This window comes from Saccopteryx leptura, chromosome 2 (genome assembly GCF_036850995.1).
Source record: "Saccopteryx leptura isolate mSacLep1 chromosome 2, mSacLep1_pri_phased_curated, whole genome shotgun sequence".
NCBI lineage: Eukaryota > Metazoa > Chordata > Mammalia > Chiroptera > Emballonuridae > Saccopteryx > Saccopteryx leptura.
This window is the reverse complement of record NC_089504.1, coordinates 163,470,929-163,488,024: the sequence shown is the minus strand read 5'-3', so window position 1 is coordinate 163,488,024 and position 17,096 is coordinate 163,470,929. Positions and strand designations below refer to the sequence as shown.

Genomic DNA, 17,096 nt, shown 5'->3' with positions numbered 1-17,096 from the left:
AGGGAGAGAGAGAGAAAGAGAAAGAAACACTGATTTGTTGATTCTTGTATGGGTCCTGACCAGGGATTGAAACTGCAACTGAGCTCTCCAGCCAGGGCCCGTGGCCCTCGAAGAATTGCAGAGCTCCCCAGTCCCTCCCATTAATGCTGTTGCGAACCTGATCCAGAAGGGGATGTGCTCTCCAGTCACTCTGTCACCCATGCATGCTTGCTCACACCCAAGTACTTGCTCACTCGCTTGCATACTTAGTCTTCATTTGCACACTCACCCCTTCATTCACTTGCATACTCAGTCACTCTGAAACTCACTAACTCATTTGTACACTCTTACACTCACTGGCACACTCACTTTCACTCTCCAGTCAGCCACTCACACACTCTTCATTCACTCACCCTGCCATTCACTCACTTGAGCACTCTTTGACTCACTTGCACACTTACTTTTACACTCATGGACACATTCACTGTCTTTCACTTGAACACTCCTTTAGTCACTCACCAGTACACTCACTCCTCTATTCACTCACTTGCACACCAATGCTTGCTTGCTTTCGCCAAGTCCACAAACATGACTGATGTTGTCTCTTACTAACATGTGCCGGGTAGTAGGTGCTAGACACACAGTTGATCCCCATTAGTTGCTGATTGTGTATTGCCATTTCATCTACTAACCCTAAAATGTTTCCTGTGGTGCTTTTTTGGTCATTTGCAAACATGCACAGAGAAGCCAAAAATGAGTTGCCAGGTGGGCACCTCTCCACGGAGGTCTAGGAAGGTGACCTCTACCTTCTTGTTCCAGCTCTCTGATAAGCAAGTGTCCTTTTTAGGATCAAGTCAATGCCACGTTTTTGTGTTTCTGTTGGTGACTTTGTGGCTTGAACACCCCTGCCCCCCCCAGTGTTGTGCTGAGTGCTGTCTGTTCCTGAGTGCAAGGAGGCTGTCATGTGTCTCATGGAGCAAACACATCTATCCTTTCAGGCACGAGTTGCAGTGCTGTCGCCTGTGCATTTATTGTCATTGAAACAACATTAACCTAAACAGAAACACACACAAAACAGGGCTATGTATTGATTATCTGGCAAGATGTTGTGGTGAGAGGCTGACAGGAAGCTAGGGCTGTGTTTCCCTCAGGAGCAGTGGTTTGGTATTTGCTAGTTCCATGTTTGTGGGGTCTCTGGAACAGAACCATCATGATAATGGGAATTGACTAGACTTAAAAAATGCAAATGATGCCTCCTTATGTGATTCAAGATGAACTGGTAACTTTGTTGGGGAGTCAGCTATGCAAACCAAGAGTTATCATTCAGTACGATAAATTTACCATAGAATTTATACAAAAAGGGGTTTGGAGGGCTTTGAGGAGGAAGCTCAGTTCTAGGGGTGGAAAAGAATGTCAGGGTCTTTCACAGTGGGAACATAGGCAGGTGTTCTCAGGAAAGAAGGCAGCTTTGCTACAGGGTTTGGAAATGGGCTGCTAGATGTTTCCTGAATTTGTCATCTTTACTTCCACTGCCTGTCACAGTCCTGCCTCTGCTGCTGTCTCTCCCAGCTGCTGCTGGAGGCTATATTGCTGACATTGGGAGGCTCCTCCCTTCTCATTTGCCATTAGGAATGGTGCTGCTAAGTTGCTGTGTCCTGGCCTGGGAGGTGCCCTTGAGCGCCTTTGGGGCCAAGTGGGAGTAACTGATCTGGAGGCAATTTCCGCAATGGCCTGGCCTCCTCATCCTCACCTCCCATGATGAGCAGCTGTTGACCTGGTGGCCTCAGCCACATCTCAACAGGTGCTGAGAACACTGTTGGTAGGCGTTCCTGAAGTGTCTGTTTCAGAGGGCTTCCCCAATGTCAGAAAGGTGACAGTGCTAGGTGGGAAACAGGCATAGAGCTATCTTCCTTAGTGCTCTCTATATGTGCTTCAAATCCTGACCTAAGTTGATCCTCTCCTTTCTTACTTTCTTTTTCTTTCTTTCTTTCTTTCTTTCTTTCTTTCTTTCTTTCTTTCTTTCTTTCTTTCTTTCTTTCTTTCTTTCTTTCTTTTTCTTCTTCTTCTTCTTCTTTCTTTCTTTCTTTCTTTTTTTTTTTTCTTCTTCTTCTTCTTCTTCTTCTTCTTCTTCTTCTTCTTCTTCTTCTTCTTCTTCTTCTTCTTCTTCTTCTTCTTTTTTGCTGTTGTAATTCTTCATTGAATCTCCAATGTGATTTGCCTTTCCCTTATGATGAGGTACTCAGAGCTCACTGCCGTATTCCAAGAACAGATTTGCCAGAATCATGCCGAAGACACCTCTGTCCCTGTGAGGCATCTTGTGTTTGCCTTGCTGGAGTAGAATAATCTTTGCCTATTTAGCTGCCACATTGCACCATGCACTCTCACATAATTGCTGTTTCCTCTCCACTCCAGGTTTTTTTGTATTCTCCTGGTCCTCCTCTCCCCTCCTTTCCCTTCCTTCCCTTCCTTCCCTTCCTCTACACCAGGGGTAGTCAACCTTTTTATACCTACCGCCCACTTTTGTATCTCTGTTAGTAGTAAAATTTTCTAACTGCCCACCAGTTCCACAGTAATGGTGATTTATAAAGTAGGGAAGTAACTTTACTTTATAAAATTTATAAAGCAGAGTTATGGCAAGTTAAAGCATATAATAATAATTACTTACCAAGTACTTTATGTTGGATTTTTGCTAAGTTTGGCAGAATAAATCTTTATAAAACAACTTACTGTAGTTAAACCTATCTTTTTATTTATACTTTGGTTGCTCCGCTACCACCCACCATGAAAGCTGGAACACCCACTAGTGGGTGAGAGGGACCAGGCTGACCAGCACTGCTCTACATTCTTCTCACCCTCCCTCCATTTTCCATACGAGCTGTTGTGTTTCAGGCACTGTTGTTTTCTCTTGGCTTGTATGGTTTCTCTCTCTATCTTCCAAGTTGATTTTCAATTTGCTCTGTTTTGATGGAGTAGTCAAGCCCATACTTGCATTTTAACCTGGTTGAACTTGACGTTGAAGTGTCGAGTGGTGTCAACACAAGGCTCACAATCCTAGCTCTGTCGCCCACTAGCTGTGCACTCTTGGGTAGTCTGCTCAAACCTGCTGAATCTTAACTAGGTAACTGGGCTGATGAAGGCACCTTGTGGTGTTGCCGTGTACACAGGGAGATGGTGTCTGTAAAGTGGCTTAGCAGGCAGGGTATTCAGCTCACCATGGCTGCTCAGTACTGGCTTTTGCCTTTGTGTTCCTCCTGGGTGACTGTGACAAAAACGGGAAAGCTGTCCCGTGCAACCTTTGGGACTCCTTACTGGGCAGGAGAGGCACGGGAATGATGTTTCATGCCAGTTTGAATTCTGAGATAAACATTTATGACATTCTATAAAAACAAACAAAAATTTTTCTTCCAGTCAAAAAATGGCAACCCTTGAATTATATTTTAAAGTGTTAACCATAAAGTTTTATTTATCAATATTAATTTTATTTATTTATTTTAAATTATATTTATTGGGTGACATTGGTTAATACCGTTATTTAAGTTTCAGATGTACAATTCTATAATACATCTTCTGTATATTGCATTGTGTGACATCACCCAAAGCCTCATCTCTTTCCATCACCATATATTTGACCACTTTACCCTTTACTACCTCCCCCTTCTCTCTGTTGTCTGTGTCTGTGAGTTTGGTTGTTCATTTGATGCTTTCTATTTAATGTCCTACAAATGAGTGAAATCATATGGTTCTTGTCTTTTTTGTAGTCTGACATTCGCTCAGCATGATATTGTCAAGACCCACCCATATTATTGCAAATGGCAGTATTCCATCATTTTTATGGCTGAGTAGTATTCTTTTGTGTGTGTATATATATGCACCACATCTTCTTTATTCAGTCATCTATTTATGGACACTTAGATTATTTTCCAAGTTAAAGAAATGTCTTCTTTTGGGATTTAATTTATTTAGTGATTGTTATTATTATTATTATTTATTTATTTTTTAAATTTTTCTGAGGTTGGAAACAGGGAGGCAGTCAGACAGACTCCCGCATGCGCCCAACTGGGATCCACCCGGCATGCCCACCAGGGGGCGATGCTCTGTCCATCTGGGGGTGTCACTCTGCCTCAACCAGAGCCATTCTAGCACCTGAGGCAGAGGCCACAGAGCCATCCTCAGCACCCGGGCAAACTTTGCTCCAATGGAGCCTTGGCTGCGGGAGGGGAAGAGAGAGACAGAGAGGAAGGAGAGGGGGAGGAGTGGAGAAGCAGATGGGTGCTTCTCCTGTGTGCCCTGGCCGGGAATCGAACCCGGGACTCCCGCACGCCAGGCCGACGCTCTACCACTGAGCCAACCGGCTAGGGCCATTGTTATTATTATTAATGTTCACATGTCATTGAACTCGCTAGGCTGTCACCAGCACCTGAAATATCTGCCATCAGCATAGGCTCTTCAGGGTTAAGGCTGTTTAAGAAAAGGGCACATGTCATCATGTGAGCTTTGTGTCTTGGAGGAGGGAGTTATTAGTCAGTGGTATCAGCCCTGATTGGTATGGGAAGTGGGCTGTTATGCTCCAGCAGAGAGAGGGGCCCTGAGAGAATTAGACATAGTCACTGAGATATTGTAGAGAGGAAAGGGTGGCAGCCCTTGTCATTTTCTAGGAGACCAGGGTCATTTATGTATCACACATTGGGTCAGGCAGAAGAATTTGGGTCCAGACCGATTTGAGCTGATAGAAATACAGTTGGTGCTAGGAGTTGGAGACCCGCAGAGTAGGGAGGATGTTAGAGACCAACTCTATCTGCCTGCAATTTTATTTGGCTTTATCCATGGGTGGTGGGCAGAAGTGGGTGCAGAGTGGTTGTCAACACTGGCTGAGGGTATTTGAGAATTTCACGAGTTCTGGTGTGATTTCTTGTTGGTGGTGCATTTTATGTGCCTTGTGCCAGTGTCCAGCTCTCCCTTCAGGTTTGAGAGCTCTCTGATATTTGTTTTCTTAAAGGATTTGGTGTTTCTTTCAAGTAAGTTCTTGTAAGGGTAGCTCATGAGGTAGGGTTTGTTGTCAGGCACACATTTGTTAATGGGCCGTGTTGACAGCAGCCAACTAGGAAAAGGACAATGGCAGGTCCCAAATGCGAAGAAGTGGTAGGCAAGACACCTTTCAGGAGTGGATGGCTCTAATGATCTCCCAGGGAGGAGAGAGAAGGGGAGCCTTGTGCCAAAGCAGCATCTTCTTCTCTGTCCTTCTTTCTTCCTGAAGGAGCAACCTCATTCCCTTGGCTCCATTTCCCATAGGCTGCTCCAGCCCCCTGCTGTGCATAACTGACACAACACATTTTGTTTGATTCCAACACTACTGAAGTTTCTTTATCCATTTCCTGTACAGAGTGCCCTTCTAGAGTGGTTGTGGGTAGCTCTGCTCTCCATATTTTGACATTCTAAAACCGAATCATTAGAACCGTATACTGAAAGAGACCTTAGACATTTCTTGGTTTAAGTCTCTATTTTCCAGAGAAGGGGGTTGAAGTCTAGGATTGTTAATCAGCCCACCCCCAGTGACCAGGCTGTGTGTGTGTGTTTGTGGAAGGTTGATACTCCTTTACTAAGAAGATGGTGAGAATTACTGAGGTCTTCGAAAAAAATTGTCTTTGGGTTAATATTGTTATTTTATTTATTTATTTATTTATTTATTTAAGCACAAGGGAGAGAGAGAGAGAGAGAGAGAGAGAGAGAGAGAGACAAACAGGAAGAGAAAGAGATGAGAAGCATTAACTTGTAGTTGCAGCACCTTAGGATCCACTGAGCAACCCCATCTGGGGATGATGCTTGAGTTCTGAGCTATTTTTAGTGTTTGAGTTTGATGAGCTCCAATGGAGCTATCCTCGGCACCCAGAGCCACACTTGTACCAATCCAGCCACTGGCTGTGGGAGGCAAAGAGGGAGAGAAGGGGGAGAGGGAGGAGAAGAGAAGCAGATGATTGCTTCGCCTATGTGCCCTGACTGGAGATTGAACCCGGGATGTCCAAACGTCGGGCCAATGCTCTATCTGCTGAGCCACTGGCCAGGGCAACATATGATTTCCTTTTAATAGGGTGCTCTAAGATCCTAAAAGAAACTCTGTAAAGTTTTTCTGTCATGTTCTTTGTGGAAGAATTACATTTGCATTGTCTATACATTTACATGTGTGAAAACATTTTTTAAGGTGAGTATCACACTTCTCTGATTTGAATTCTGTTCTATTCTCAGCATGGTTTTCTTCCCCCCTGTGGCAGGTTTTTCACTGCCTGTGAAAACATGTAGGAAGTCTACAAGCTAATATGATTTGCTGAACAAATGTCTGTGTCTGTAGGCAGCTTCTTAGGAAGGCCCCTAGTTGTCTAGCTTGTCCTGTGGCAGTGTACGGGTCTGTCCTTGATGTCAATGACGGTGCCACAGGGCCGGTGAGTGCACAGCGCCACAGATGTTTGCGGGGGCTGTCGCATTCAGAGCGTGCCTCAACTTTGGGTCTCCAAATACCTAAGTCAGCAGCTTCTGGAGGGGAAGGTATTTTCTGATTTTTTAATATTGTTGTTTTGTTTTTGTTAGGTTTGGTTCGGTAGGAGAGAAGTTGATATGATAGGAACTCTTAACTTTCTATATATTTTGAGGAGACAAATGAAGATGTTTCTACCTCATTGCTTCTTGTTATTTACATTGACTGGACACAGTTGATTCAGTTGTTCCCACAACTCTGGTGGCAGTCCTGGTGGCAGTCCTGGTGGCCAGGATCATGGCTCTGACAGCAGGCCCATCTGGAATATTGGGGATTTTAAAGAGGTTTTGAAAAGTGGGGCTTATGGTGAGTTATGTTGAAGGCACAGGGGTTCTGATCAGAACCAGAGTTGCTACTTCTTTTTTTTTAAATATTATTTAGAAAATTAAATTTAGCAGGGTGACATTGAACAATAAGTTGTCGGGTTACAACAGTCTCGATATATGATATTTCGAGTTTATGATGCTCACTCCCATAAAAACTTAAAAAAACTGAGATGTAAGTGTTTTAGCTTATGCCATTAGCATTGTACTTATGGTCTATTTGGGAGAACTAGTTTGTATGTGGTGGAAGAACATGCAGTAGTGCGGAATATGAGTGAAGGAGCTGGCGGTCCCTGTACGCTCACCTTCGCCATTTTGGACTGTTAACAGCGCAAGTGTTCCGTTTGTATTAGGCTAGGTTTCGACTTATAGCAAAATTTGGGTTATGTTGCTGTCATAGGAACAGAACTGTGTTGTAACCCAAGGACCCTTTGTACATAGGTTTCAGGTAAATATTTCTACAGCCTTTGAACTGTTGATTATGTTGCATACTTATCATCCAAAGTCAAATCATTTTCCATTGCTGTACATTTGTCCCTCTTTATGCCCCTCCTCCCCTGCCCGCCTCCCCCACAACCTCCTTCCCCTGATAATCACCTCTCTTTTATCTATGTCTATCGTCTGTTTTATATCCCACCTATGTATGAAATCATACAGTTCTTAGCTTTTTCTTTTCTTTTTTTCCATAAGTGAGTAGCAGGGAAGCAGAGAGACAGACTCCTGCATGCACCCGACCGGAATCCACATGGCAAGCCCACTATGGGGTAATGCTCTGCCCATTTGGGGCCATTGGTCCATCACAGCTGGGGCCATTTTAGTACCTAAGGCAAAGCCATGGAGCCATCCTCAGCACCCAGGCCATCTTTGCTCTAATAGAGCCCTGGCTGTGGAAGGGGAAGAGAAAGAAGAAGAGAAGGAAGAGGGGAAAAGGGTGGAGAAGCAGATGGTCGATTCTCCTGTGTGCTCTCCTGGGAATCGAACCTGGGACATCCATATCCTGGGCTGATGCTCTTATCACTGAACCAACCAGCAAGGGTCAGCTTTTTCTAATATACTTATTTCACTCAGTATAATTTTGTCACGGCCCATCCATGTTGTTGTAAATGGCAATATGTCCTTCCTTCCTTCCTTCCTTCCTTCCTTCCTTCCTTCCTTCCTTCCTTCCTTCCTTCCTTCCTCCCTCCCTCCCTCCCTCCCTCCCTCCCTCCCTCCCTCCTTCTCTCTCTCTCTCTCTCTCTTTCTTTCTTTCTTTCTTTTTTTTTGTGACAGAGACAGAGAGAGGGACAGATAGACAGGAAGGGAGAAAAATGAAAAGGATAAATTTTTCGTTGTGGCACCTTAGTTGTTCATTGATTGCTTTCTCATATGTGCCTTGACCAGGGCTACAGCAGAGCAAGTGACCCCTTGCTCAAGCCAGTGACCTTTGGGTTCAAGCCAGTGACCATGGGGTCATGTCTATGATTTCATGCTCAAGTCAGTGACCCCACGCTCAAGCTGGTGAGCCCACACTCAAGCCAGATGAGCCCGCACTCAAGCCGATGACCTTGGGGTTTCGAACCTGGGTCCTCTGCGTCCCAGTCCAATGCTCTATCCACTGTGTCACCACCTGGCCAGGCTGTCATCATTTCTTACAGCTGAGGAGCTAATAAAGCAAGTAATAGTGCTGCTTGCCTGTTTTCTTTCTGTGTTATTGCTATCTGTTTGTCTTTCCAGGAGAGAAGAATTCAAAGACCTGTCTCCTTATTAATGGTCCCTTAGTTGTTATATTCAACCACCCTGATCCCTGTGACAACTCCCATTAAGATGCTACTGCTAGTTTATCAATGAGGAGGACTACACAAGCATGGGTAGTTGTGGTTCAGGGAGATTGAAATGCCATGACTGACACACAGCACATAAGGGAGCTAGTTATTATGTCAGATCATTAATTTATAAAGCATTGAATGCTCAAGCTGGATGAGTCTACACTCAAGCTGGCGACCTCTGAGTTTCAAACCTGGGTCTTCTGAGTCCTAGTCTGACACTCTATCTACTGTGCCACCGCCTGGTCAGTCATATATGTATTATATGTATTTATACATATATGTTTTAAAATAGCATCATGATAAAGTTTATTCATTTTCAATGGGACTGAGTGAGTCTCAGATTTTGAAAAATTCTGATTTCAGTTTTTAGCTGGCTCCAAATAGGAACTGGGCTTAGCAAAGCCCATGTGGATGACATGGTTTTGAATTGTCTAATATTTTAGATTATTGTCTGTATGAGTTTATTCTTCTAACATCTCTAAACATTCTCTGGAGTGTACTGTAATTTTCACATTATCTCATACTTTGTTTTTAATAGGATTGGTAAACAGTTTGGAAGTTTTAATTTGTTTTCCTCTACCCCCAAAGTTTGATGACACAAAATGAAGAAGTTTTCATAGTTGCTAACATTCACCAGATTTTGTTCCAAAGCAAGGGCTTTAGTAGACTTTTGAATTAAATCCACATTCTTCACCCAAGCCTAGTGATATAGTCCCACAGTTCAAAGATAGGTATGCCATAAACAGCTATAGGAAAGTAATCTGAAAAAGTTGAAACATGGAAATACTATAAAACAAGAATTGATCACGTTATAGTGGAATACTCTATAAACTGTCTGTATTGGAAACATCTGGTGAGTTTTTAAACATCTGACTTCTATCTTTCTAAAGTGTATAGTTTATTTGAAGGCAGAAATTTTTCTCCTCTGCATATATTTTTATAAGAATATAGGTTAACATTTTTTGCTGTTTCAGTTTGCTTTTGTTTACTTATTTATTTTTAACTTAGAAGAATCACTTTGGAGTACAAATGCATTACATTACTAACTATCTCAATTAAATATTTTATTACTAAGTACTAAAGTTTAAGTATAAAGAGATTTATTCTGTAAATCTTGCTGCTTTTATTGATCTGTGTAAAACAAAAATCACGCATTAACATAATCCCCAGTAAGAGGAAGAAATTATTTAAAAGCAGATACATGGTACAGCAAAGTCACGGGGTCTTTAATTTTTAATGATTATTAAACGTTTTAAGGTATATAAGCTTACCTGCATAGCATTACACCAGCGGTAATACTACAGAAGCTGAAAGGCCCCAGTGGTTTTGCGATGCAATGTCCACACAACCCCATTGAACTCTTGAAGGGAAGTCCCAGCCTGGCCATGTATTAGACATTTAAACTCTTAACCATTACAACAAATGCTGGCCTTAGATTATACTTTTTGAAACGGAATATTTTCTGGGTTGTCTAGAAAGTTATAATGTGTGTGTATGTAAACAATGCTAACCTAGCCTGCTTGGGGAAATATAATACATCTTCACTGAGTAGTGAAAAGGCCTATTCAAGTTCTTAGCTTATTCAACTTAAAAAAAAATCTTTTTTTAAAAACTAAACAGCAAGACCCAGAACATGTAAAATGAGAATTTTTTCTTCCTAAATACTGAACATAAATGTGTTCCTTGTTAGATTGTGGTATCACTACCATGGTAGAATTTTGTTCATGATTGGTTTTCCTTTCATCCATACACATTCCTCCTGCAAAATAGTGTTTTTAAAAAGTTACATTTTTGAGGTAAAGAAAGAAGGAAGCAGGTTAGGAAGAGTGGCTGCACAGCCCCAGTGCCCCCCCCCCCCGACAGACTGACGTGCGGGGTCTGGAGGCATCACACTGCTTAGTGACCCTTGGAGAACAGAGGGGCCTGCGTCACCAGGGGGACCTCAGAGACTTCTAGTGGCATCATTACTGTTACAAGATCCTGTGACATAGATGGGGGGCTGATCACTTCAAACATGTTTGATGGGGAAACTTGCACCAGCTGTCTCCTTATGGCTTGTTTGAGCTCTGAGTGGCCATGTTATTAACTTAAGCTCTCTCTCTGGAGGGTTTCCTGTGTGACTGGTAACATTTGCTGCATGACAGTTGTCTCTCTTGATCCTTATTTCTCACCTGCTTTCAGGGTGGGCTCCTGAGATGTGGGAGGCTAATATGTACTTGTAATGCCCATGGCCAGTGAGGAGGGGTGGAGCTGGGGTCTGCATGGACCTCTGACTCTGGAGCTATTGGGCACGCCAGCTGTCTCCTGCTGCGGTTACCAGTGCGTGTTCCTCATGCAGGACAGGCTGGTGTGCACAGCTAAATGTGACTTGTGCACAAGTGAGTGCCCAGCTCATGTTCCAGAAGGAGGAGGGAGAGTTCTGTTCTTTAAGGAAAATGTCTGTCTCGCATGATGTGAGAAGGAGAAAGATCCACGTCCTTTGTAGAACAAAAGGTTCATCATACACTCCTATCTAGTTTGGTCCACTTGGTGACGTTAAGAAAAAGTGAACAAACTCTGTTTAGGAAATTGAATTATCACTGCAAACCCAAACCAGACAACTTTGCCATGAACAATCTTGTCTGGGAAGACAATATTTACCATACAGATGGAAGAAAGGATGGAAATAGTCATGTCTTGAACACAATTTTTATTCGCCAGTTTTGATAGAAGTTCAGCCTCATTTCCCTAGTGCAGAAGGTGCAGGGGGCTGTCACCTCAGAAGAATATGCCTCTAGTTTATGTGCAGAGAAGGCAAAGGGCCCCTTCCTGTAGGGCACAATGTCTGGCATCCCACATGGGAGTGGTCTTGTGGAGGGGGGTGTGGATCATTTCTTGTTTCCTGTCATCCATCTGTCCCCATCCACTCAGCATCAACAGCTCAACATTCTCATCATGTCTGTCCTTGCCAGATGTTCTCAGGTTTTGTTTTACCCTGGTCCCCCTCACTTAGCAGAAACTTTCCAGTGAGATAACATTTTGTTACAGACCTAACCTATTGCTTTCTGATCACCTGGAGGTGCACCCGTCAGGAAGTGCAGGAACCTGTGTGCTTTTGAGTGGGTTTTAAAGCCTTCAGTTAGTTAAAGGAGACAAGAAGGTGCCCTTAGTAGGACTGCTGGTTTTGTCAGGCTCCCTACCTTCCTCCCCTTCTTGGCTCTCTTGACTTACTCCGCAGTAGATGGTGAGAATAGATTCTGCCCAGCTGATACCTGTGACCTCAGTGTCCTAAGTATTGTTCTCAGGCGTGTACACGTGAAGTGAATGTCTGCATTTTTGGGCTGTAAACTTTGTTATCTGCCCTCTGGGTTTGGGTGATAGAATAGGAAGCATGTTAAATATCTTGATCTGTTCTGCTGTTTTAACTCAGGTGTGGACCTGTATTTGTTTGTTTTCTTGTATATGTAAGTGCCAGGTGGGTAAGAGAAAGGGGGAAACTTTAAAAAGCCATTTTTGTGTTTTTTCTATTTGTTTTTTAGGTGAGAGGAGGGGAGATAGTGAGGCAGACTCACATGCACCCCCACTGCAATCTACCTGGCAATTCCAGCTGGGGCCAATGCTTGAGTACCAAGCTATTTTTAGTGCCCGAGACCGATGCCCTTCAGTGAAGCTATCCTCAGTGCCCAGGGCCATGCTTGAACCATTTGAACCACTGACTGTGGGAGGGGAAGAGAGAAAAGGGGAAAAGGAAGAGAACGAGAAGCAGACGGTCGCTTCCCTTGTGTGCCCTGACTGGGAATTGAACCTAGGACATCTACATGCCAGGCGGATGCTCTACCTTTGAGCTACTGGCCAGGGCTCATTTTTGTGTTTACTTTTTTAGAAGTGCTACCTAGGAGGGTATTGATTTTAAAAGTGTAGGTTTAGAGTGAGAGAGCAGAGAGGCCATTCAGCCTGTTGCCCTTTTTCTCCAGGTGCCAGGTGAGCAACTTGAGGTTGTGCATGGAGCACCATTCATGGCTCTGGGATGTACCATGCATGTTGTTTCTGGTCACAAACCCGGACCATGACAGGCAGTTCAGGGGCCCCAGACTATGGGGGAGGGGGTAGGAGAGAAGTACACCACATTTATGAAAATGTTGGACCTTTTGCTTTAGGAATATAGGAATGAGGACAGCCCTCTCCTGGTAGCCATGTTCGCCTGGGAATATGGCTTTTTAAGTTCGGGGGGTGGATCTTCTTCCATCAAAGTTCAGGGAAATGGGAGGGCTAGAACATTTTGTTTTGACTTCATTTATGAGCAAAAACATTATATCTTAAAATGTGAACCCAGGAATATCTGCATCAGAGTTGCCCCAAAGGTTGTCATGAGTGCGTATTTCCAGACTTTCTGGACCAGAATTTTAAAGGGTCGGGGATTAGAAATCTGCATTTTATTAGTAAAAAGTGTCTGAGGTGACTCCTGTGTAGACTGAGGTTTGAAAACCACACTTATGGATGAATAAGTGAACAGACAACACCTGACATCACTGGCGATGCTGGTCTATGTAGCAAGGAGTTTATGGAAAATATAGAAAAGGTGAAACAGTCTACCTAACCCTTTGACTTTTTCTGGGATGGTCACTGCCCAAATTGCTATAGTAAGAAAGAGAATTGCTTATCTTGTTAGTTGTCCTTTGTCTGTCTGAACCATTCTGATAATTGGTGGGAGGAAAAGTCTTAACTAGAAGACACTTGGAAGCTTCTGTGCTTCAGTTGTTCTGAAAAAAAAAAAAGAGAATGTGTGTTAAATTTATAGTTATACAGTTTTTGCAAGATGTGTTAAAATGATTATAGTGGGTTAGAATCACCATTTTCTTGCCAGAATTATATAGTGGGTCACATTTGAATATTGTTTTAAATATAGAAAGTCGCTAATTTTGCAAAAAAAATACTTATTTACTTTTTTTTTTTAAACAGGAAAAACTAACCCAAGAGTGTGTATTCAGAGAACAGTTTGAAGAAAACTGGTATAACACATACTCTTCCAATCTCTATAAACACGTGGACACTGGAAGGCGATACTATGTTGCGTTAAACAAAGATGGGACCCCAAGAGAAGGAACGAGGACTAAACGGCATCAGAAATTCACACATTTTTTACCGAGACCAGTGGACCCCGACAAAGTACCTGAACTATATAAGGATATTCTCAGCCAAAGTTGACGAAAGACCACATCTCTTCACTTGAGCCCTTAAAAAAAAGTAACCACTATAAAGGTTCTGTGCAGTGGGTTCTTAATTGATTAGCTGTGTCATCCCATCCGCTCCACTGTTGCCAAACTTTGTCGCATGCATAACATAAGGATGGAGGCTTGGATGAGGACATGCTAGTTTTGTCTTGCACTTACAGGCCTGTTTTTGGCGGGGATCCTGCCTGTGCCCACTCGATTTATTGTGCAGAGGTGAGCAGACAAGGGTATGTGTGTGTGTGTGTGTGTGTGTGTGTGTGAGTGTGTGTGCGCGTGTGTGTGCATGTGCATCTGTGTGCACGCACGCAGCAGGGAATGGAAGACAGGAGCAAAGTAAGAGGACAATGGCCCGATGCGTGCTGGGAACAGACACACTCTCACATGTCCAATCTGTTGTCTTTTAGCCCATCTCAGCACAGTGATCACACTTCGGCTCATTGAGTTCTTGGTTGGTGGTCTGTGTGAGGGTACACTGCATTTTCAGAGGGCATGGAGGGTGCAGTCTTACTTAAGAGACCTTTTCAGTTAATTCTCGCTGGTGCCATCCCAGTGAATTGAAAGCAAAGACCTCTTAGTATATAAAAAAAAGTTAAATTTATTTATAGAAATTCCAAAGGCAACATTTTATTTATTTTATATATTTATTTATTATATAGAGTTTATTTTTAATGAAATATGTACAGGCCAGATAGGCATTTTGGAAGCTTTAGGCTCTGTAAGCATTAAATGGGAAAGTCAGCTATGAACCTGTGGTGAATTTCATGCAAGGTTAATATAACTTTGCATGGATATGAGAAGTTCTGATGACCCTTAATAATGTACCGAAGGCGACAATCTCTTTTTGTGCCCATATTATTGTAAACTTATGCACATCATTCATGACACTGAGTATTCACTCTTCAGACTGCTTGTTTCATAGCTTATCCCAGAGGATTAAAGATAAACTGGGTCTCAAACTTTTATTCCGTGTCCGTACTATTTACTCTCTCATAAGTGTTCTGATGCCATCCTCGTAATGTCATGGTTGGAAAATACGAGGGTCGGTGGACCTCCAACTTGTCTAAATCTGTTGCAGAATATATCAAAGCCAAGAGGTAGCCATGCTCTTACTTAAATTGGTCTGCACACCAGCAGAGTGAACATCAAACATTGTGTTGATTTAGAATTCTCAAAAATGGTGGGGGGGTGGGAAGCTTACATAGCTCAGATTTTTTTTTCTAAAAAAAGGAACACCTGAACCAGATTAGTGGGATCATTCTCACAAAGTTTTTATTTGTGCATTTGGTTATCAAATATGAAATTATGCAAGTACTGTAGGGGTCATTGTAATATCTTTTATAGAAAATTGCTTTTGGTGTGAACTGTCATAGTATGTGGTAATAGACCGTTCAAGTAAAACTTGCAAATCAAACTCAAATCTTCATCAATTATAACAATAAGGGGGAAGGCATTACACTTGTTGACTGTGTTTTGTTTTTCAAAAGGTCTTCACGAGCACTCAGCTTTTTTAGAGGGGAGGTTACTGTACTGCTCACAAAGATTAAGGGATATTTCAAAATTAATATGAAGCGATAAAATATCCCTTAATTTTTTTGAGAAGTTTATATAGAATATCTTTTACAAGGCTTTTATAAAACATTTTATGCTAAAAAGCATAAGAATACCTATTTCTTTAGTAGCAATAATTTTGGAACTTGCCCTTGGGCAAGGGGGACTATTCCTTACTATATCTAAGGAGAAAAGAGCCAAATTCTTAAAGCAATATTTAAGAAAAAGGAATTTATAACAAATTCTCATACTACAGAGAAGAGTTTCTAGTCAGTTACGTTGAAAAATGGAAAGTGATAGTGAAAAATGTGTTTTGGGATTTGTGTAGTTAATTTTAAAATTTAATATTCCAACATTTGTTTTGCTCTGATGCACATTTCTATGAAAAATAAAAGTATGTCACTGGTGAGTTAAAGTTGTTCTGAAGTAGAAGCCCATGACTTATTGCCATGAGCACATGTGGCCCTCGACAGCAGAGCCCTCCGGCTCATGGGCATTAAGGGAAAACGAAGTCCAACATTTGGAATTAAGAAATATTTTTGGGGGAGGGGACCGAAGCAATGTAAGATAGTTGATTTATGATAAAGGTCAGAATGTTCTCTTCATTTATTTTTTTGTTTTTCTTTTAACTTTCTAAAGAGAAACTGCATTTAATCCCAAGATGTAATAGCCTTATTTATTACTTTAACCCTTTGCTGCTGCTAAAATGTGCACATATTCAGACTTTAGTTTTTCCAAATGACATTGAATATTTTTGACTGAAAAACATTTAAACATCTGACCACAGGGAAGATTCAAGTTTCTAGGAAGTCATAGGTACGGTACTTGGCACTGAAAAAAGAAATTAATTTTGGGAGATAACCAAAAGTAATCTTAAAGTAGCATGAGGTGCTAATTAGCCCAAAAGAAAGAAAACAATTTGTGAAAAAGATGAAAAGCTCCATGCATTCCTAGAAAAATGCTACTTTAATGTCTACATTTGGAGTTACTTTTTTTTGGTTCTGTTTTTTTTTTTTTTTTTTAAAGAAAAAAGATGTTATATGTTTTTGGCAATGAATACAACAAACTGTAATGGTCTGTAAATAAATAAATATTGACTTATGCAATTTATGTAAATAAGTGTTCTGGGTGGGGAGCTGGCTCAGGGGATTAGTGGGCATTGTCCTGTTGGGCAGCAGACCGAATTATTCCCAGTGCATGGGTTTACATCTGGTTCTTGTCCTAAGAGACCCAGAACCCTTTGGACGGCAGCCCTGAGCTACTGTGGAGTGGGTGGTCCCAGTTTTCACAAACAGAATGCTGGGACAGCCCACCACTATGTTACTGGTGCCATCACATGCACCGTGGTTAAAGACTTAAAAGGCAAGACTGAATCACTCTCCTGTTTGTCATGTGTCATGTGACTATCCCAGGCAGTGTAGAAGGATGTGCCAGGTTGGGGAACCTGTCCCCACCAGGTCCTGTTGTGAAGATTAATGAATGGATTTGGTGTATGGTGTTTTAATTCTGTCTCATCTCATGAACACTACAACCTTGCTGTGATCTCCTTGATAATCTGTAATTGTATGTAAATACATACAGGATTATGTAATTTGTGTAAATACATAATTACAGACTTTGGAAAACTGGTATTTTTTTTACTTGATGTCCATTTTGGAGCTGCTTCAAGTTATGTGCCTACCAATGGAATTTTAAAAACATGCTC

At 42.1% G+C, this 17,096-nt stretch overlaps 1 protein-coding gene across 1 annotated transcript in view; it reads left to right on the top strand.

Moving 5' to 3' along the window:
* Positions 1-17,096, top strand: part of FGF9 (fibroblast growth factor 9) — a 38,409-nt gene extending 21,313 nt beyond the window's left edge. Inside the window, exon 4 of the mRNA XM_066369186.1 lies at positions 13,572-17,096. Within this exon, the coding sequence (XP_066225283.1) occupies positions 13,572-13,817 (246 nt within the window). The 3' untranslated portion in view covers positions 13,818-17,096. The remainder of the gene's footprint in view (positions 1-13,571) is intronic.